The sequence below is a fragment of the Balaenoptera physalus genome (assembly GCF_965194825.1).
Source record: "Balaenoptera physalus genome assembly, chromosome: X".
In the NCBI taxonomy this organism is placed as follows: Eukaryota; Metazoa; Chordata; class Mammalia; order Artiodactyla; family Balaenopteridae; genus Balaenoptera; species Balaenoptera physalus.
The window spans coordinates 60986358-61009724 of record NC_138903.1 but is presented as its reverse complement, the minus strand read 5'-3'; the positions used below and the strand labels follow the sequence as shown (position 1 = coordinate 61009724).

The 23367-nt window shown below is 36.2% G+C and overlaps 2 protein-coding genes across 2 annotated transcripts in view; both read left to right on the top strand.

The window, feature by feature from the left end:
• The window catches only part of LOC309652341 (tigger transposable element-derived protein 1-like), a 162919-nt gene extending 147374 nt beyond the window's left edge, over window positions 1-15545 (top strand). The window contains exon 2 of the mRNA XM_082446066.1: window positions 8801-15545. Coding sequence (XP_082302192.1) covers window positions 9854-10465 — 612 coding nt within the window. The 5' untranslated portion in view covers window positions 8801-9853 and the 3' untranslated portion in view covers window positions 10466-15545. The remainder of the gene's footprint in view (window positions 1-8800) is intronic.
• The window catches only part of TEX11 (testis expressed 11), a 373633-nt gene that overhangs the window by 257442 nt on the left and 92824 nt on the right, over window positions 1-23367 (top strand). Inside the window, exon 17 of the mRNA XM_082445679.1 lies at window positions 15677-15779. Coding sequence (XP_082301805.1) covers window positions 15677-15779 — 103 coding nt within the window. The remainder of the gene's footprint in view (window positions 1-15676; window positions 15780-23367) is intronic.

Here is a 23367-nt window from a genome sequence, read left to right as displayed (position 1 = left end):
GTAAATAGTACTGCAATAAACATTGTGGTACATGTCTCTTTTTGAATTATGGTTTTCCCAGGGTATATGCCCAGGAGTGGGACTGATGGATCGTATGGTAGTTCTATTTTTAGTTTTTTAAGGAACCTCCATACGGTTCTCCATAGTGGCTGTATCAATTTACATTCCCACCAACAGTGCAAGAGGGTTCCCTTTTCTCCACACCCTCTCCAGCATTTATTGTTTGTAGATTTTTTGATGATGACCATTCTGACCAGTGTGAGGTGATACCTCATTGTAGTTTTGATTTGCATTTCTCTAATGATTAGTGATGTTGAGCATCCTTTCATGTGTTTGTTGGCAATCTGTATATCTTCTTTGAAAAATGTCTATTTAGGTCTTCTGCCCATTTTTGGATTGGGTTGTTTGTTGTTTTGATATTGGGCTGCATGAACTGCTTGAATATTTTGGAGATTAATCCTTTGTCCATTGATTCGCTTGAAAATATTTTCTCCCATTCTGAGGGTTGTCTTTTGGTCTTGTTTATGGTTTCCTTTGCTGTGCAAAAGCTTTTAAGTTTCATTAGGTCCCATTTGTTTATTTTTGTTTTTATTTTCATTTCTCTAGGAGGTGGGTCAAAAAGGATCTTGCTATGGTTTATGTCATAGAGTGTTCTGCCTATGTTTTCCTCTAAGAGTTTGAGAGTGTCTGGCCTTACATTTAGGTCTTTAATCCATTTTGAGTTTATTTTTGTGTATGGTGTTAGGAAGTTTTCTAATTTCATTCTTTTACATGTATCTGTCCAGTTTTCCCAGCACCACTTATTGAAGAGGCTGTCTTTTCTCCATTGTATATTCTTGCCTCCTTTATCAAAGATAAGGTGACCATATGTGCATGGGTTTATCTCTGGGCTTTTATCCTGTTCCATTGATCTGTATTTCTGTTTTTGTGCCAATACTGTACTGTCTTGATTACTGTAGCTTTGTAGTATCATCTGAAGTCTGGAGTCTGATTCCTCCAGCTCTGTTTTTCTTTCTCAAGATTGCTTTGGCTATTCGGGGTCTTTTGTGTTTCCATACAAAATGTGAGATTTTTTGTTCTAGTTCTGTGAAAAATGCCATTGGTAGTTTGATAGGGATTGCATTGAATCTGTAGATTGCTTTGGGTAGTATAGTCATTTTCACAATGTAGATTCTTCGAATCCAAGAACATGGTATATCTCTCCATCTGTTTGTATCATCTTTAATTTCTTTCATCAGTGTCTTATAATTTTCTGCATACAGGTCTTTTGTCTCCTTAGGTAGGTTTATTCCTAGGTATTTTTTTTCTTTTTGTTGCAATGGTAAATGAGAGTGTTTCCTTAATTTCGCTTTCATATTTTTCATCCTTAGTGTATAGGAGTGCAAGAGATTTCTGTGCATTAATTTTGTATCCTGCTACTTTACCAAATTCATTGGTTAGCTCTAGTAGTTTTCTGGTAGCATCTTTAGGATTCTCTATGTATAGTATCATGTCATCTGCAAACAGTGACAGCTTTACTTCTTCTTTTCCGGTTTAGGTTCCTTTTATTTCTTTTTCTTCTCTGAGTGCTGTGGCTAAACTTGCAAAACTATGTTGAATAATAGTGGTGAGAGTGGACAACCTTGTCTTGTTTCTGGTCTTAGAGGAAATGCTTTCAGTTTTTCACCATTGAGAGCAATGTTGTCTGTGGGTTTGTCATATTGCCTTTATTATGTTGAGGTAAGTTCTCTCTATGCCTACTTTCTGGAGAGTTTTTATCATAAATGGGTGTTGAATTTTGTCGAAAGCTTTTTCTGCATCTATCGAGATGATCATATGTTTTTTATCCTTCAGTTTGTTAATATGGTGTATCACATTGATTGATTTGCGTATATTGAAGAATCCTTGCATTCCTGGGATAAACCCCACTTCATCATGGTGTATGATTCTTTTAATGTGTTGTTGGATTCTGTTTGCTAGTATTTGGTTGAGGATTTTTGCATCTATGTTCATCAGTGATACTGGCCTGTAGTTTTCTTTTTTTGTCACATCTTTGTCTGGTTTTTGTATCAGGGTGATGGTGGCCTCATAGAATGACTTTGGGAGTGATGAACACCATTTATTAAGAAGAATATTTTCCCCCACGGAGGGCTCCCTTATCAAATAATTGACCATCTATGCCTGGGTTTATTTCTGGGCTCTCAATTCTTTTCCTTTTGTCTATGTGTCTGTTTTTATACCAATACCATACCGTTTTGATTACTGTAGCTTTGTAATATAGTTTGAAATCAGTGATGCCTTTATCTTTCTTTGTCTTTCTCAAAATTGACTTTTTGGGTCATTTGTGTTTCCACAGGAATTTCAAGATGGTTCTTTTCTACTTCTGTACAATATGCCATTGGAATTTTGATAGGATTTGAATTGAATCTAGATGTCTTTGGATAGATGGACAATTTAACAATATTAATTCTTCAGATGTATGATGGGTATCTTTCCATATATAGGTGTCTTCTTCAGTTTCTTTTATCAATCTTTTGTACTTTTAAGTGTACAGAAATTTCACCTCCTTGGTTAAGTTTGTTTCTTTAAATTTATTGTTTTTAATGTTATTGTAAATGGGATTGTTTTCTTTATTTCTATAACATATTTCATTGTTAGTATATAGAAACACAACTGATTTTTGTATGTAGATTTTATACCCTGCAACCTCACTGAATTTGTTTATTTTAGCAGTTCTTTTGGTGGAGTCTTTAGGGTTTTCTATATATAAGATCCTGTCATCTGAAAACAGAGGCAGTTTTTCTTCTTCCTTTCCAATTTGGATGCTTTTCTTTTTCTTTTTCTTTTTTGCCTAATTGCTCTGGTTAGGACTTAAAGTACTATGTTGAAAACTCACCTCCTTTCAAGAAAACATCAAAATCACAACTAACTTCTGAACAACCATCAACAAGAAAAACTGGAACCTACCAAAAAAGTTATTCTACATCCAGAGACAAAGAAGAAGCCACAGTGGGATAGTAGGAGGGGCACTTTTGCTATATAATCAAATCCCATACCTACTGGGTGGGCGACCCACAAACTGGGAAATAATCATATTGCAGAGGTTCTCCCAGAGGAGTAAGAGTTCTGAGCCCCACATCAGGCTCCCCAGCCTGGGGGTCTAGCATTGGGAGGAAGAGTGCCCAGAACATTTGGCTTTTAAGGCTAGCAGGGCTTAAGTGCAGGAGCTGCACAGGACTGGGAGAAACAGAGACTCCACTCTGAGAGGGCACACAGAAGGTTTCATGTACACTGGGATCCAGGACAAAGCAGTGACTCCATAGGAGCCTGGGCCAGACCTACCTGCGGATCTTGGAGGGTCTCCTGGGGAGGCGGGGATTGGTTGTGGCTCACTGTGGGGGCAGGGACACTGGTGGAAGAGTTCCCAGGGAATATTCATTGGTGTGAGCTCTCCCAGAGGTCGCCATTTTGTCACCGAGGCCTGGCCCTACCTTACAGCCTGCAGGCTCCAGTGCTAGTATGCCTCAGGACAAACATCCAACAGGGTGGGAATAAAGCGTCACCCATCAGCAGACAGGCTGCCTAAAATTGTCCTGAGCTCACAGCTGCCTCTAAAGACACCCCTTGACATGGCCCTACCCACCAGAGGGACAAGACCAAGCTCCACCTACCAGTGGACAGGCACCAGTCCCTCCCACCAGGAAGCCTGCACAAGCTCCTGGACCAAACTCACTCAACAGACGGCAGACAACACCAGAAACAAGAGGAACTACAAACCTTTAGCCTGAGAAATGGAGATCGCAAGCACAGAAAGTTAGACAAAATTAGACGGCAGAGAATATATTCCAGAAGAAGAAACAAGATAAAACCCCAGAACAACAACTAAGTGAAGTGGAGATGGGCAATCTGCCTGAAAAAATATTCAGAGTAATGATAGTAAAGATGATCCAGGATCTCAGAAAAAGAATGGCGGCACAGGGAGATCAGCTCGGTGCTTTGTGACCACCTAGAGGGGTGGGATAGGGAGGGTAGGAGGGAGACACTAGAGGGAGGGGATATGGGGATATTTGTATACATACAGCTGATTCATTTTGTTATACAGCAGAAACTAACACAACATTGTAAAGCAATTATACTCCAATAAAGGTGTCAAAAAAAAGAAAAGAATGGCAGCACAGACCAAGAATATATAAGATTCAAAGAACACACAGATAAATGATACAATAACTGAAATGAAGAATACACTAGAAGGAATCAGTAGCAGAATAAATGAGGCAGAAAAATGAATAAGTGAGCTGGAAGACAGATTGGTGGAAATTACTGCTGTGAAACAGAATTTAAAAAAAGAATGAAAAGAAATGAGGACAGTCTAAGAGACCTCTGGGGCAACACTAAACACACCAACATTCGCATTATAGGGGTCCCAGAAGGAGAAGAGAGAGAGAAAGAGCCTCAGAAACTATTTGAAGTGATAATAGCTGAAAACTTCCCTAACATGGGAAAGGAAACACTCAAGTCCAGGAAGCACAGAGAGTCCCATACGGGATAAACCCAAGGAGGAGCATGCCAAGACACATATTAATCAAATTGACAAAAATTAAACACAAATAGGAAATATTAAAAGCAACAAGGGAAAAAGCAACAAATAACATACAAGGGAATGCTCATACGGTTATATGCTGATTTTTCAGCCAAAACTCTGCAGGCCAAAAGGGAGTGGCATGATATATTTAAAGAAATGAAAGGGACAAACCTACAACCAAGAATGCTCTACCCAGCAATGCTCTCATTCACATTTTATGGAGACATCAAAAGCTTTATAGACAAGCAAAAGCTAAGAGAATTCAACACCACCAAACCAGCTTTACAGCAAATGCTAAAGGAACTTCTCTAGGCAGAAAAGAAAGTGCCACAACTAGAAAAAAAAATTATGAAAGGGAAAGCTCACTGGTAAAGGCAAACATACAGTAAAGGTAGGAAATCATCAACACACAAATATGATATCAAAATCAGCAATTGTGCGGAGGGATATTGGAAATGCATTTGAAATTAAGAGACCAGCAACTTAAAACAATCTGTGTGTGTGTGTGTATACTGGTATATCAAAACCTCATGGTAACCACAAACCAAAAATATACAATAGATACATACACAAAAAAGAAAGCAATCTAAACACAACTCTAAAGATACTCATCTAATCAGAAGAGAAGAGAACAAAAGAGGAAGAGAAGAAAAAATATTTACAAAAACAAATTCTAAACAATTAATAAAATGGCAGTAAGAACATACATATTGATAATTACCTTAGATGTGAATGGATTAAATGCTCCAACCAAAGACATAGACTGGCTGAATGGATACAAAAACAAGACTTGTATATATGCTGTCTGCAAGAGACCCACTTCAGATCTAGGGACATGTACAGACTGATAGTGAGGGGATGAAAAAGTCATTCCATGGAAATGGAAATCAAAAGAAAGCTGGAGTAGCAATACTCATATAAGACAAAATAGACTTTAAAATAAAGACTGTTACAGGAGACAAAGAAGGACACTACATAATGATCAAGAGATCAATCCAAGAAGAAGATATAACAATCGTAAATATATAGGCACCCAATATAGGAACATCTCAATATATAAGGCAAATGTTAACATCCACAAAAGGAGAAATCAACAGTAATGCAATAATAGTGGGGACATTAACACCGGACTTACGTCAATGAACAAATCATCCAGACAGAAAATCAATAAGGAAACACAAGCCTTAAATGACACATGAGACCAGAGGGACTTAATTCATATTTATAGAATATTCCATCCGAAAGCAGCAGAATACACATTCTTCTCAAGTGCACATGAACATTCTCCAGGATAGATCACATGCTGGGCCACAAAGCAAACCTCAGTGAATTTAAGAAAATTGAAATCATATCAAGCATCTTTTCTGAGCACAATGCTATGAGATTAGAAATCAACTACAAGAAAAAAACTGTAAAAAACACAAACACATGGAAGCTAAACAACATGTTATGGAACAACCAATGGATCACTGAAGAAATCAAAGAGGAAATTTAAAAAATTACCTAGAGACGAGTGAAAATGAAAACATGACGATCCAAAACCTTTGGGATGCAGCAAAAGCAGTTCTAAGAGGGAAGTTTATAGCAATACAGTCTTACCACAGGAAACAAGAAAAATCTCAAATAAATAACCTAACCTTACACCTAAAGCAACAAGATAAAGAGGAACAAACAAAACCCAAAGTTAGTAGAAGGAAAAAAAACCCATAAAGATGAGAGCAGAAAGAAATGAAATAGGGATGAAGAAAACAGTAGCAAAGATCAATGAAACTAAAATCTTGTTCTTTGAGAAGATAAACAAAATTGATAAACCTTTAGCCAGACTCATCAAGAAAAAATGGGAAAGGGCTCAAATCAATAAAATTAGAAGTGAAAAATGAGAAGTTACAACTGATGCCACAGAAACACAAAGGATAATAAGCAACTACTAGAAGCAACTATACACCAATAAAATGGACAACCTAGAAGAAATGGAAAAATTCTAAGAAAGGGACAATCTTCCCAGACTGAACCAGGAAGAAATAGAAAATATGAACAGACCAGTCACAAGTACTGAAATTGAAACTGTGATTTTAAAACTTCCAACAAACAAAAGTCCAGGACCAGATGGCTTCACAGGTGAATTCTATCCAACATTTAGAGGAGAGTTAATACCTGCCCTTCTGAAGTTATTCCAGAAAATCGCAGAGGAAGGAAGACTCCCAAACTCATTCTATGAGGCCACCATCATCCTAATACCAAAACCAGACAAAGATACCACAATAAAAGAAAATTATAGGCCAATATCACTGATGAACATAGATGCAAAAACACTCAACAAAATACTAGCAAACAGAATCCAACAATACATTAAAAGGATCATACACCCCAATCAAGTGAGTTTTATTGCAGGGACACAAGGATTTTTCAATATCTGCAAATCAGTGTGATACACCACATTAACAAATTGAAGAATAAAAAGCATATGATCATCTCAATAGATGCAGAAAAAGCTGTTCACAAAATTCAACACCAATTCTTTTTTTGTTTTTTTTAAATTAATTAATTATTTATTTTTGGCTGTGTTGGGTCTTCGTTTCTGTGCGAGGGCTTTCTCTAGTTGCGGCAAGCAGGGGCCACTCTTCATCACAGTGCGTGAGCCTCTCACTCTTGCGGCCTCTTGTTGCGGAGCACAGGCTCCAGACGCGCAGGCTCAGTAGTTGTGGCTCACGGGCCTAGTTGCTCCGCAGCATGTGGGATCTTCCCAGACCAGGGCTCGAACCCATGTCCCCTGCATTGGCAGGCAGATTCTCCACCACTGCGCCACCAGGGAAGCCCCAACACCAATTCTTGATAAAAACTCTCCAGAAAGTGGGCATAGAGGGAACCTACCTCAACATAATAAAGGCCTTTATGAAAAACCCACAGCTAATATCATACTCAACAGTAAAAAGCTGAAAGCATTTCCTCTAAGATTGGGAACAAGACAAGGATATCTACTGTCAGCACTTTTATTCCTCATAGTTTTGGAAGTCCTAGCCATGGCAATCAGGGAAGGAAAAGAAATAAAAGGAATCCAAATCTGAAAAGAAGAAGTAAAACCATCACTGTTTGCAAATGACATGATACTATACATAGAAAATCCTTAAGATGCTACTGGAAAACTACTAGAGCTCATCAATGAATTCGGTGAGGTTGCAGAATACAAAATTAATACACAGAAATCTGTTGCATTTCTATACACTAACAACAAAAGTTCAGAAGGAGATATTAAGGAAACAATCCCATTTACCATCACAACAATAAGAATAAAATACCTAGGAATAAACGTACCTAAGGAGGCAAAAGACCTGTACTCTGAAGACTATAAGACACTGATAAAAGAAATCAAAAATGACAAACCAGATGGAAAGATATACCATGTTCTTGGATTGGAAGAATCAACATTGTGAAAATGACTATACTACCCAAAGCAATCTGCAGATTCAATGCAATCCCTATCAAATTACCAGTGGCCTTTTTACTAGAACTAGAACAGAAGAATTTTACAATTTGTATGGAAACACAAAAGACCCTGAATAGCGAAAGCAATCTTGAGAAAGGAAAACGGAGCTGGAGGAATTAGGCTCCCTGACTTTAGACTATACGAGCAAAGCTACAGTGATCAAGACAATATGGTACTGGCACAAAAATAGAAATATAGATCAATGGAACAGGATTGAAAGCCCATAAATAAACCCACACACCTACGGTCACCTAAACTATGACAAAGGAGGCAAAAATATACAACGGAGAAAAGACAGTCTCTTCAGTAAGTGGTGCTGGGAAGACTGTACAGCTACATGGAAAAGAATGAAATTAGAACATTCTCTAACACCACACACAAAAATAAACTCAATAGATTACAGTAAGTCCCTTACATATGAACCTTCAGGTTGCCAGCTTTCAAAGATGCGAACATATGTTTGCAGGTCCAATCACATTAAGTTAGTTCACATGTCTGGCATACATTGTCACGTGTGTGTATCCTCTACAAGTTGTGCTTTTGTGTACTCTACTGTACCATGCTGTATAGAGTACAGTAGTACAGTATCTTTATTTCAAGCCCAGGATGTCTGGAAGCAAGTGTAAAAGCAGCAGTGATGTAGCTGGTACTGCTAAGAAGTGCCAAGCAATAACGATGGAAGCAAAAGTGAAAACAATTGAGAGAGTGGAGCGAGGCAAAAAGGTGGTAGATGTCACTCGTTCTTATAACATGAGTCATTCAACCATCGGCACAATTCTAAAGAACAAGGACAAGATCATGGAACATGTGAAGTCCGCTGTGCCGATGATGTCGACAGTAATATCGAAGAAGTGTGTAAAAGTGATGGAGGAGATGGAGAAACTTCTCAGTGTGTGGATGCAGGATCAGCATCAGCGTCGAGTCCCGTTCAGCTTAATGCTGATTCAAGAGAAAGCTAAAAGCCTTCAAGAGAAACCTAAAAGACTTGAAAAAGAAACGTGGCGAAGAATCAGAGGGAGCATCTTTTAACACCAGCCATGGGTGGTTTCATCGGTTCAAGGCTAGAGCCAACCTTCACAATGTAAAAGTAAGTGGTGAGGCAGCGAGTGCTGCCTGGGAATTTCCTGAAACGCTTTTAGAAATTATTGATGAAGGCACGTATTTACCTGAGCAGGGTTTTAATGTGGATGAGATAGGACTGTACTGGAAGAGGATGCCAGACCAAAGTTACATCAGTAAGAAGGAAAAGTTGATGCCCGGCTATAAAGCAGCAAAGGATAGGCTAACTCTGTTTGTTGGCAATGCTTCTGGTGATCTGAAGCTGAAGCCTTCCTTAGTTTATCATTCAGAGAACCCAAAAGCCCTTAAAAACATAGCCAAGGGCTCTCTTCCTGTTGTGTGGAAGAGTAACCCCAAAGCCTGGATTACACAGGCCATTTTCCAGGACTGGTTTTTCCACCACTTTATCGTGGAGGTAGAGAAATATTGCTTCGAGAAAGACGTCCCATTCAACATTCTTTTGCTGCTCGACAGTGCTCCAGGCCACTCCCCATTCATGGACGACTTTCATCCCAACGTCAGAGTAGTGCATCTGCCACTGAATACTATTGAGAACATTGCTCATCCAACCTTTGGACCAGGGAGTTATAGCGACTTTCAAGAAATATCATTTACGTCACACTTTTCATCAGACAGTAAAGGTTAGTGATGAATCAGGAACAACCTTGTGACAATTTTGGAAGGGCTATAACATCTATAAGGCCATAAAAAACATTGACTTTTCTTGACGTAAGGTTACGGCCGTCACCATGAATGGGGTTTGGAAGAACCTTTGGCCGCAGTTTGTTCACGATTTTTGTGGATTTGAGAATGTGGATGAGGAGTCCAAGGAGGTCTTCAGCAACTTAGTGACCCTCAGCAAGAAGCTGGAGCTAGATCTGCAAGAGGACAGCTTCACTGAACTCCTTGCTGTGCAACGTGAGGAGCTTACTAATGAAGGCCTGATGGAATTGGAGGCCCAGAGAAAGGACGAGGAGAGACAAGAGGAAGAAAAAGTAACTGAAGAACCAAAGAAATTAATGATGCAGGAAATGGCAAGGGGGTTTTCTTTATTTGAGGAGGCACTGTTAGTTTTTGAGGCACAGGACCCGAACGTAGAACAGTACCCAAAGGTTACAGCAGCCATTCAGAATGCCATCCAGTGCTACCATGTAATCTATGATGAGAAGAAAAGAGCTACTACCCAGACATCACTGGATTGTTTTTTCAAGAGAGTAGATAGAATTGAATCCAGCAAGGAACCAGAACCTGTGCCATCAGCGTCAGGCATGAGTGAAATTGCAGCTTGCCCTCCGTCACCTATGGCTGATGATCCTTCAGCTCTACCATCTCCCACCTCCCCTCCCTCCTCCAGTCAGTAACTCTTTTTGCCTGTTCACTTGATGCCAGCCCCTGTATGCCAGCTGTTGTAGTGTACTACTGTACTTTTCAGGGTAGTGTACTATAAGATTAAAATGTTTTATTTTTTGTGTTTGCTTGTTTTTATGTATTATTTGTGTGGAAAGTATTATAAATCTATTACAGTACAGTACTATATAGCCGATTTTATTATTTGGGTACCTAGGCTAACTTTGTTGGACTTAGAAACAAATTGGACTTAGGAACATGCTCTTGCAATGGAACTTGTTCGTATGTAGGGGACCTACTGTAACGATCTAAATGTAAGACCAGATACTATAAAACTCTTAGAGGAAAACATAGGCAGAACACTCTTTGACATAAATTGCAGCAATATCTTTTTGGATCCACCCCTAGAGTAATGAAAATAAAAACAAAAATAAACAAATGGGACCTAATTAAACTTAAAAACTTTTGCACAGTAAAGGAAACCATCAACAAAATGAAAAGACAACCACAGAATGGGAGAAAATATTTGCAAACAAAGTGACCAACAGGGGATTAATGTCCAAAATGTACAAATAGCTCATGCAGCTCAATAACAAAAAAAAACCAGACAACCCAATCAAAAAAGGGGCAGAAGACCTAAATAGACATTTCTCCAAAGAAGACATACAGATGGCCAAAAAGCACATGAAAAGATGCTCAACATCACTAATTACTAGAGAAATGCAAATCAGAAGTACAATGAGGTATCATCTCACACCTGTCAGAATAGCCATCATCAAAAAGCCACAAACAACAAATGATGGAGAGGGTGTGGAGAAAAGGGAACACTCCTACACTCTTGGTGGGAATATAAATTGATACAACCACTATGGAGAACAGTATGGAGTTTCCTTAAAAAACTAAAAATAGAACTACCATATGATCTAGCAGTCCCACTCCTGGGCATGTATCTGGAGAAAACCATAATTTGAAAAGATACATGCACCCCAATATTCATTGCAGCACTATTTACAACAGCCAAGACATGGAAGGAACCTAAATGTCCATCGACAGAGGAATGGATATAGGCATGTGGTACATATGTACAGTGGAGTATTACTCAGCCATAAAAAAGAGTGAAATAATGCCATCCATGTTGCAGCAACATGGATGGACCTAGAGATGATCATACTAAGTGAACTAAGACAGAGAAAGACAAATATCATATGAGATCACTTATATGTGGAATCTAAAAAGATGATACAAATGAACTTATTTACAAAACAGAAACCAACTCACAGACTTTGAAAACAAACTTATGGTTTTCAAAGGGGAAAGGTGGGGGAAGGTATAAATTAGGAGTTTGGGATTAATATATGCACACTACTATATATAAAATAGATAATCAACAAGGACCTACTGTATAGCACAGGGAGCTCTACTCAATATTCTCTAATCATCTATATGGGAAAAGAATCTGAAGAAGAATGGATATATGTATATGTATAATTGAACCACTGTGCTGTACACCTGAAACTAACAACACATTGTAAATCAACTATACCCCAATATAAAATAAAAATTAAATTGAATAAAAAGAACTTAAAAATAAAATTTAAAAATGAATTACTTAGGTCTAAAAAAAAGTACTATGTTGAATAGAAGTCGTGAGAATGAACATCCTTGTCTTGTTCCTGAGTTTAGAGGAAAACCTTTCACATTTCACCACTGAGTATGTTGTTAGCTGTTGTTTTGTCATATGGCCTTTGTTATTTTGAGATATGTTCCTTTTATACCCAGTTTTTTGAGAGCTTTTGTTATGAAAGTGTTGAATTTTGTCATATGCTTTATCTGTATCTATTGAGAGAATCATAGTATTTTTATCTTTCATTCTATTACTGTAATGCATTATTTTTATTGATTTGTGTATGTTGAACCATCTTTGCATCCCAGGAATAAATCCCACTTGATCATGGTGTATGATCTTTTTAATGGGCTGTAGAATTCTGTTTGCTAGTATTTTGTTGAGAATGTTTGCATCTATATTCATCGGGCTATTGGCCTGTTGCTTTTTTCTTGTGGTATTTTTATCTGGCTTTGGTATCAGGGTAATGCTGGCCTCGTGATATGAGTTTTGGTGTGTTCCCTCTTCAATTGGAAGAGTTTGAGAAAGATTGGCATTAATTCTTCTTCAAATGTTTGATATAAATCACCCCTAAAACCATCTGGTCCTGGTATTTTCTTTGTTGGACCATTTTTGATTACTGATTCAGCCTCCTTACTCATTATTGGTCTGTTCTGATTTTCTGTTTCTTCCTGATTCAGTCTTAGTGGGTTGTCTGTTTAACTTAGTTTCATTAATTTTTTTCTGTTATCTTTCTAGTCTCTATTTCATTTATTTCTGCTCTAATCTTTAATTCCCTCCTGCTAAATTTGGGCTTAGTTTTTTCTTTATAGTTCCTTGAGAATTAAAGTTAGGTTGTTTATTTGAGATCTTTTCTTAATGTAGGCATTTATTGCTATAAACTCCCTTCTTAGAACTATCTTTGCTGCATTCCCTAAGTTTTGATATGTTTTCTTTGTTGTTTTTGTTCTCAAAATACTTTCTAATTTGCCTTTTGATTTCTTCTTTGATCCATTGATTATTCAGGAGTGTGTTGTTTAATGTCTATGCATTTGTAAATTTTTCATTTTTCTTCATGTTATTTTTTTCTAGTTTCATGCCATTGCAGTGGGAAAAGATACTTGATATGATTACAATCTTCTTAAATTTGTTAAGGCTTGCTTTCTGGCCCAACATATGATTTATCCTAGAATATGTTCCATGTGTATGTGAGAGGAATATATATTCTGGTGCTGTTGAATGGAATGTTCTGTATGTGTCTATTAGGTCAATTTTGTCTATAGTGTTAGGTCCACTATTGATTAATTTTCTGTTTGGATACCTATGTATTGTTGAAAGTGGGTTTTGAAATGTTCCCTACTGTTATTTATGTCTATTACTCCCTTCAGTTCAGTTAATGTTTGCTTTAAATATTTAGGTGCTCTAGTGTTGAATGTGTATGTATATACAATTGTTATATCCTCTTGATGAATTGACCCCTTTGTCACTATATGGTGTCCTTCTTTGTCTCTTGTGACCGATTTTGACTAAAGTGTATTTTGTCTGATAAGTATAGCCACTCTTGCTCTCTTTTTGTTACCATTTGCATGGAATATCTTTTTCCATCCCTTCACTTTCAGCTTATGTGTGTCCTTAAAGCTAAAGTTAGTCTCTTGTAGATAGCACATTGTTGGATCTTGTTTTTGTTTGTTTTTTATCCATTTAGCCACTCTGTGTCTTTGATTGGATAGTTTAGTCCATTTACATTTAAATATTGATAGTTAAGGGCTTACTATTCCCATCTTGTTAATTGTTTGAGTTTTTAGTTCCTTTCTTCCTCTCTTGCTTTTTTCCTTTTTGATTTATTTTTATAATGGTGTGTCCTAATTCCTTTATCATATATGTGTTTTGCAAATATTTTCTCCCATTGTGTGGCTTGCCTTTTCATTCTCTTAACAGTGTCTTTCACAGAGCAGAAGTTTCTAATTTTAATGAAGTCCAGCTTCTTTTTTCTTTCATGAATTGTGCTTTCAATGTTGTTTAAAAAGTCATCAGTAAACCAAATGTCACTTAGTTTTCTCCTATGTTACCTCTAAGAGTTCTGTAGTTTGAGGTCTTACATTTAGATTTACAATTGTTTTTGAATTAATTTTTGTGAAAGGTTTAAGGTCTGTGCTCAGATTTTTTTTCTTTTTTACATGTGGATGTCCAGTTGTTCCAGCACCAATTGTTTTAAAAAGACTATCCTCATTTTTTTGTACTTCCTGGTTTTCCCCTTCTACTAGTGTGGAAATTAATTACTGTTTCTATTCTTTTAATGATTGTCCTAAAAGAATAGAATCCTTACTTAACTGTCCACCATGTTTGTAGTCTCTCTCTGCTGCACTTTAGCTGCATATTTATTATGTCTTATCTTTTAGTTCACTAATTTTCTCTTCATCTGCTTATAACTTGCTATTAATAAGCCTATCCATTACGTTGCCATTTGGATTATTGTATCTTTCATTTCAAGTAGTTCCTTTTGCTCAAATCAGCAAGGTCACATTTTATAGTTTCTGTTTCTTATAAACTTGTGTGATGTGCAAAGTGTTTAACAACTGATATGGCTTGGGCAATAGTCAGAATGGATACCAGCTGGAAACAACCACTGTAACTGTATCAATATGTATTATTGAATATCAGCCTACTTATATACTTTTTGAGCATATCTTTTATTTCCTTAAACTTTGAAAAACAGAGGTGTTTTATAGGCAGTTTTTGATACTTCTTTTATCTACATCCTGAGAATCTGTTTCTGCTGATTCTCATTTATGGTGTCTTGTTTCCTACTGTGCTTAATTTTTTTATGTTTCTACTCAAGATTCTTGAAAAATTATTTATGGAAATATTTTGAAGCCTAAGATGAAGGTGTCTTCCCCCAGAGAGGATTTACATTTGCTTCTTCCTATGTTTGGGACCAATGAAAACTAAATTCATAGCTTGACATCTTTTGGCCTCCCATATAATGTAATTTGGGGCTGTAAACACATGAGAAAGTCTGTTTGTATTACACTTTAGGGACTGGTTTTCCCTACCCCATTTTGTTGCATTCTTCTCAGAACCAAGGTATCTATCTTTCATTGCAGTCCCCTGAGGATGTGGATAAAAGTGGGTTTACTTCTGGTTTGCCCTTAGCCTAAGAGTGTGATCCCTTGAGCCTTGATGTCTATTTTCCTGACCTAGTAAGGTACATTAAAACTAAAGTTAACATTTGCCTAGGTTTACAAATGCCCACCAGGAAAAAAAAAAAGTAGCTTTAATTCTCCATTTACTTCTCTGGGACCTCACTTTTCCTTAGATACTGCTTGGTAATTGCTTTACTAGTCACTTGCTTTTGGAATTTAAAAAAAATGTTATCCAACATTTTTGGTTGTTTTCAGTAGGAGGGTTGGTTTGACATATATAATGTGCCCTATTTCCAGAAGCAGAGTTCACTATTTCCATAGCATTTTAACAGAACAGTTCTTCAAAGATTTTTCTTAGATTCATGTCTTTTCATTATGAGTATCCCTCAGCCATTGTGACTATGTTAATAGTATTAGTAAAATATGGTAAGGTCTTCCTTATATGCTTTGTAAAAGAAACCCAATATTTCTTTTTTCAGGCTAAAGAGGCAGTGACAGAAGCTGAACGAAGTGATCCTACAAATCTTTTCACTAAATTTTATGTATTCAAGATTGCAATCCTAGAGGGCAACACTGACAGAGGTATAAATGTTATTTATGAGTTATATTTGACTGTTAACACAAAGAATAATCCTCTTTGACCATAATAGAGAAAAATAGCTTTTAAGACAATGGAGTTGAATATATATGCTAGCTTTCCTATGTAAAGATGATACAACCATACAAAAAGAAACTATGGAAGGTTGCATAAAAATAAAAGAACAGGGTTTGCCTATTGAAGGAGTAGGAACTAGGCAGATGTGGGGCAAGAATTGGGGGAAAGTCTTGTTCCTGTATACTTTTTTGTACTTTGTCATTTGAACCAGCCTATTAAAAATTAACTTTAAAAAACTGTGGGGGCAGGGAGAAATTATAATGCAGTCAGTTAAGAATTGTCATTAGAGAATGGAAGTCTCCAGGATACCTTTTGATTGTTTGCACTTATTTGGGAAGTTATTGGTGAGAGATCTGGCCCTGAAATGGAGTTTCTCTCCACAGGGTTGACAGTGGTACAGTTGCTCACATGAACCTTATCCCATTAGTGCTTTGTCCTTAAGTTAAGCGTAGTTTCCTAGCTAGTTGTCTGCACACACGTGTATCTTGACTTGGTCACAGATTTACCTGTGCTGTGATATTATTCCTGCTCAGCTCTGGGTAGCTGAGCAAATCCTGGAGCAATTTGAGCTTCAGACTGGTTGCCCTTTGTGAAGGGCACAAGTAGAGAAATTGAGAAGCTTGAGTTAATGGGTTCAAACAGAATTTATACTAGTCCAATTAAGCAACTATTTGTGAATACCTACTAAATATGCAGTGGAGTCTGTTATTCACTCTGTAAGAAAAGGAAAGATGGTTTATTCTGGTTTGAAAAAGAAATGTTCCACGGTAGTAAAGTATATCTGTATATTAATTAAGGAGTAACAAATTGGAATCAGCTCTTTATCAAGGTTAATATTGCTGTTATGTCCATCATCAGGGTTTTCACTAGAGACTTCTGGGCATTTGTTTTTCTTGATATATTATGCTGAAGTATAGAAAAACTTGAAACTTTTGCCAGTAGAAATGGCAAAAAAAATAACCCCACACAACCAGATTTCCTATTAAGGCTTTTTTTTTAACATTCTATTAAAATAAAATTATTTTACTTTTTAAGCATAGCATTAGCTCAATATTTTCATTTCTTCCCCAGTTATCTGTGTCCACTTTTTAGTCATGTTTACTGAAAATACATACAATAAAATTTACTCTTGTTTAGTGTATGATTTTATAAGGTTTATTTATATTAGTAATTCTATGAGTTTTGACAGTTGCTTACAGTCATGTAGCCAGCACCACAATCAAGATATAGAACAAAAAATTAACTCAGGCCCCTTTGCTGTCACTCCTTCCCACCACTTCCAGCCCTGATTCCTACTAATCTCATTTCTACCCCTATAATTTTGCCTTTTCCAGAATGTCATATAAATGGAATCATATAGTATGAAGCTTTTTGAGCCTTCTTTCACTTAGCATAATACATTTGAAACTCATTCATACTGTTGTGTGTTCCCATAGTTTGTTCTTTTTTATTGCTAAGTAGTATTTCATAAGTATGGATGTACCAAAATTTATACATTTACCAGTTGAAGGATATTTGGATGGTTTCCAGTTTGGGTGATTATAAATAAAGGTGCTATAAACATCTGTTTACAGATTTTGTGTGATGACAAGATTTCACTTCTCTAGGGCAAATATCGAGGAATGGGTTTGCTGGGTTGTAAGTATATGTTTAACTTTGTTAGAAACTGCTGAACTCTTTTCTAAAGTGGCTATACAGTTTTATGTTCTAACTAGCTATGTATGAAAGTTCCAGTTGATCTACAGCCTTACCAGCACTTGGAATTGTCCATTGAAAAATTTCTTTAGCCATTCTAATAATGAGGTAGAGATATAGTACTGTGATTATAATTAGCATTTCCGTAGTGTCCAATATTTGACATCCATATATCTTCTTTGGTGGAGTGTTTGTACAAATCTTTTGCCCAGTTTTCTATAAGGAACTCTGTGTTCTTATTGAGTTTCGAAGTTCTTTATATATTCTAGACACAAGTTATTTATCAGATATGTGTTTTACAAATTTTTATTTTCTTACCAGTGCATTTCATGACAAGTTTGATGAAGTCTAATTTATCTTTTTTCTTCTTTTATGGATTGTTTTTTTGGTATTGTATCTAAGAAATCTTTACCTAATCCATGGTCACAAAAAATTTTCCCTGTGTTTTCTTCAAGAAATTTTACAGTTTTAGGTTTAAGTTTGTGGGTAGTTCTGTGATCCATTTTGCATTAATTTTTTATATTTGACTTAAGGTATGGATTGAAGTTCATTTTTTTTGCACATGGTTACCTAATCATTCCAGCTTCATTTATTTAAAACTTCTGTCCTTTCCCAACTGATTGCCTTTGTACCTTTAAAGAAAATCAGTTGTCATATGTGCATGGGTCTCTTTCTGGACTCTTCATTCTGTTCCACTGAACTACTCCCCTTTACCCCATTCCCACACTGTCTTGATTAATGTAGCTATGTAGTAAATTTGAAATCATGTAGTGTTAGTCCTCCAACTTTATTCTTCTCTTTCAAATTGTTTGGGCTATTCTAAGTCCTTTGTATATCTGTGAATTTTAAATAAGTTTTTCAGTTTCTACAAAAGTAAATATTGATTGGGATTACACTGACTCTATAGATCAGTTTGGAGAGAATTGACATCTTCCAGTCTGTGAACAAGTTATATTTAGGTCTTTAATTTCTCTCAGCAATCTTTTCTATCTTTCAACATATAAGTCTTGTGCACCTTTTGTCAGATTTATCGCTAAGTAGACCATATTTTATGCTACTTCAAATGGCATTTTTAAAAATCCTTCAGTTTCTGATAGTTCATCGCTAGTATGTAGAAATACAATTGACTTTTGTATATTGATCTTGTATCCTACAGACTTGCTAAACTCGCTTATTAGTTCCAATAGCTTTCTTGTAGATGATTATGTTGTCTGTGAATAAAGACAATTTTACTACTTCCTGTCCAATCTGGGTACAGTTTTTCATGCCTTATTGTACTTGTTAGAATCTCCAGTACAATTGGTAAAAAGCAGACATCCTTGACTTTTTCCTGATTTTAGAGGGAAAGCATCCAGTTTTCAATTATTAAGTGTGACGTTAGCTGTAGGTTTTTCATAGATACCTTTTATCAGGTTGAGGAAGTTCCCTTCTGTTTCCAGTTTCCAGGGAGTTTTTAATCAGGAATGGATGTTGAATTTGGTCATATGATTTTTCTACATCTATTGAAATGATCAAGTTTTTAAAAATGTTTTTGGAGTACAGTTGATTTACAATGTTGTGTTAGTTTCAGGTGTACAGCAAAGTGAACCTGTTATACATATATCCACTCTTTTTTAGATTCTTTTCCCATATAGGCCATTACAGAGTATTGAGTAGAGTTCCCTGTGCTATACAGCAGGTCCTTACTAGTTATCTATTTTATATATAGTAGTGTGTGTATGTCAATCCCAGTCTTCCAATTTACCCCTCCCCCCACCCCCGAACCATAAGTGTGTTTTCTACATCTGTAACTCTATTTCGGTTTTGTAGATAAGTTCATTTGTAACCTTTTTTTTTTAGATTCCACATAGAAGCGGTATCATATGATATTTGTCTTTTACTTACTTCATTCAGTATGACAATCTCTAGGTCCATCCATGTTGCTGCCAATGGAATTATTTCATTCTTTTTTATGGCTGAGTAATATTCCATTGTATATATGTACCATATCTTCTTTATCCATTCCTCTGTTGATGGACATTTAGGTTGCTTCCATGTCCTGGCTGTTGTAAATAGTGCTGCAGTGAACATTGGGGTGCATGTATCTTTTCGAATTATGGTTTTCTACAGATATATGCCCAGGAGTGAGATTGCTGGATCATATGGTAGCTCTATTTTTAGTTTTTTAAGGAACCTGCATACTGTCCTCCATAGTGGCTGTACCAGTTTACATTCCCACCAGGAGTGTAGGAGGAGGGTTCCCTTTTCTCCACACCCTCTCCAGCATTTATAGTTTGTAGATTTTTTGATGATGGCCATTCTGACCAGTGTGAGGTGATACCTCACTGTAGTTTTGATTTGCATTTCTCTAATAATTAGTGATGTTGAGCATCCTTTCATGTGCTTTTTAGCCATCTGTATGTCTTCTTTGGAGAAATGTTTATTTAGATCTTCTGCCCATTTTTTGGCTGGGTTGTTTTTTTTTTGATATTGAGCTGCATGAGCTGTTTGTATCTTTTGGAGAGATTAATTTGTACTGGCACAGAAACAGAAATACACATCAGTGGAACAGGAGAGAAAGTCCAGAGATAAACCCACACACCTATGGTCACCTAATCTATGACAAAGTAGGCAAGAATATACAATGGAGAAAAGACAGTCTCTTCAGTAAGTGGTGCTGGGAAAACTGGACAGCTATATGTAAAAGAATGAAATTAGAACACTCCCTAACACCATACAGAAAAATAAACTCAAAATGGATTAAAGACCTAAATATAAGGCTGGATACTATAAAACTCCTAGAGTAAAACATAGGCAGAACACTCTTTGACATAACTCACAGTAACATCTTTTTCGATCCACCTCCTAGAGTAATGAAAGTAAAAAACAAAAATGAACAACTGGGACCTAATTAAACTTAAAAGCTTTTGCACAGCAAAGGAAACCATAAACAAAACAAAAAGACAATCCTCAGAATGGGAGAAAACATTTGGAAATGAAATGATCAATTTTTTTTTAAAGTTTGTTAATATGGTCAGTTACATTGATTTTTTCAACAGATAAACCAGTGCTGCATTCCTGGGATAAGCTCCACTTAGTCATGATATGTTCTTTTTTAAAATATAATATTAGATTTGATTTGCTAACAGTTTGTTTAAGAATATTTTTACCTGTGTCCATGAGCGATACTGGTCTCTAATTTTCCTGTAATGTTTTTGGTTTTGAAATTAGGGTAATGCTTACTACATAGAATGAATTGGAAAATACACCCTCTTTTTCCATCTTCTAGAAGAATTTGTGTTGCTCGGTTGGTATTATTTCTTTATTAAATGTTTGCTAGAGTTCACAAATGAAGCCATCTGGGGCTGGAGTTTTCTTTATGAGAAGGTTTTTAATTATAAACTCAATTTCTTTAATAGACAATAGGTTTCTTCAGGTTATCTATTATTTCCAAACTGAGCTTTGGTAGTTTGTGTCTTTCAAGAAATTTGTCTGTTTCATTTAAGTTGTTGAAATTATTGGCCTAAAGTCATTCATTGTATCATCCATATTATCCTTTTGACATCTGTAAAATCTTTAGTGATGTCACCTTTCTCATTCCTCATATTCGTAATTTGTGTCTTCTCTCTTTTTCTCCCTGTCAGAGTGGCTACAAGTTGATCAATTTTATTGCTCTCAAAGAACCAGCTTTTGGATTCATTAATTTTTCTCTATTGTTTTATTTCTGTTTTCTATTTCATTTATTAATGTTCTGATCTTTATCATTTCCATTCTTCTACTTACTTTGAGTTTCATTTGCTCTTTTCTTTTCTAGTTTCCAAAGGTGAAAGCTGAAGTCATTGATTTAAGACCTTTATTCTGGTTTAACATAAACAGTTAATGCTATAAATTACCTTCTAAGTATTGCTTTAGTGACAATCCACAAATTTTGATATATCGTGTTTTCATTTTAATTCAGTTCAGAATACTTTCCAATATGACTTCTGACTCCAGTGTAAACCCATGGATTATTTAGAAGTATGCTATTTATTTTCCAAACATTTGCAGATTTCCAGAGAACTTTTTTATTAATTTAATTTAATTCTGTTTTAGTGTAAGATCATAAGTTTGTATGACTTGAATCTTTTAAAATATGTTGATGCTTTTTATATGGCTCAGAATATTCTCTTTCTTGGGAAATGTTCCATGTGCACCAGAGAGGAATGTGTATTTTCCTGGTGTAAGGTCAAGTGTTCTATAAATGTCAGTCAGGTCAAGTTGATTAATAGTGTTAAATATCCTTGCTGATTTTCTGTCTACTTCTCTTGTCAGTTATTTGAGAGAGGTTATTGAAATCTTTGACAATAATTATGGATTTGTTCATTACTCCTCGTAGTTCTATCAGTTTTTGCTTCTTGTATTTTGAAATTTTGTTACTGGATGCATAAACATTTAGGATTATGTCCTCATAATGAATTGATTCCTTTATCATCATGAAATAACCTACTACCACTGGTAATAATCTTTGCTCTGAAATCTATTTTGTCTGATACTAATATAACCCCTCCAGCTTTCTTTTGATTACCTCTACTATAGTATATATTATCCCATCATTTTCTTTTAACCAATTTTGGCTTTATATTTAAAGTGTGTTTCTTGTAGGTAGCATATAGTTTAAAGTTGCTTTCTTAATTCAATCTATCTCTGTCTTTTTTTTTTTTACATCTTTATTGGAGTATAATTGCTTTACAATGGTGTGTTACTATCTGCTTTATAAAAAAGTGAATCAGCTATATATATATACATATATCCCCATATCTCCGCCCTCTTGTGTCTCCCTCCCACCCTCCCTTTCCCACCCCTCTGGGGGTCAGAAGGCACTGAGCTTATCTCCCTGTGCTATGTGGCTGCTTCCCACTAGCTATCTATTTTACATTTGGTAGTGTATATATGTCCATGCCACTCTCACACTTCGTCCCAGCTTACCCTTCCCAATCCCCATGTCCTCAAGTCCATTCTCTACATCTGCATCTTTATTCCTGTCCTGCCCCCAGGTTCTTTGGAACCATTTTTTTTTAAGATTCCATATATATGTGTTAGCATACGGTATTTGTTTTTCTTTCTGACTTATTTCACTCTGTATGACAGACTCTAAGTCCATCCACCTCACTACAAATAACTCAATTTCGTTTCTTTTTATGGCTGAGTAATATTCCATTGTATATATGTGCCACATCTTTTTTATCCATTCATCTGTCATTGGACACTTAGGTTGCTTCAGTGTCCTGGCTACTGTAGATACAGCTGCAATGAACATTGTGGTACATGACTCTTTTTGAATTATGGTTTTCTCAGGGTATATGCCCAGTAGTGGGATTGCTGGGTCATATGGTAATTCTATTTTTAGTTTTATAAGTAACCTCCATACTGTTCTCCATAGCGGCTGTATCAGTTTACATTCCCACCAACAGTGCAAGAGGGTTCACTTTTCTCCACACCCTCTCCAACATTTATTGTTTGTAGATTTTTTGATGCTGGCCATTCTGACTGGTGTGAGCTGCTACCTCACTGTAGTTTTGATTTGCATTTCTCTAATGATTAATGATGTTGAGCATACTTTCATGTGTTTGTTGGCAATCTGTATATCTTCTTTGGAGAAATGTCTATTTAGGTCTTCTGCCCATTTTTGGATTGGGTTGTTTGTTTTTTTCATATTGAGCTACATGAGCTGCTTGTAAATTTTGGAGATTAATCCTTTGTCACTTGCTTCATTTGCAAATATTTTCTCCCATTCTGAGGGTTGTCTTTTGGTCTTGTTTATGGTTTCCTTTGCTGTGCAAAAGCTTTTAAGTTTCATTAGGT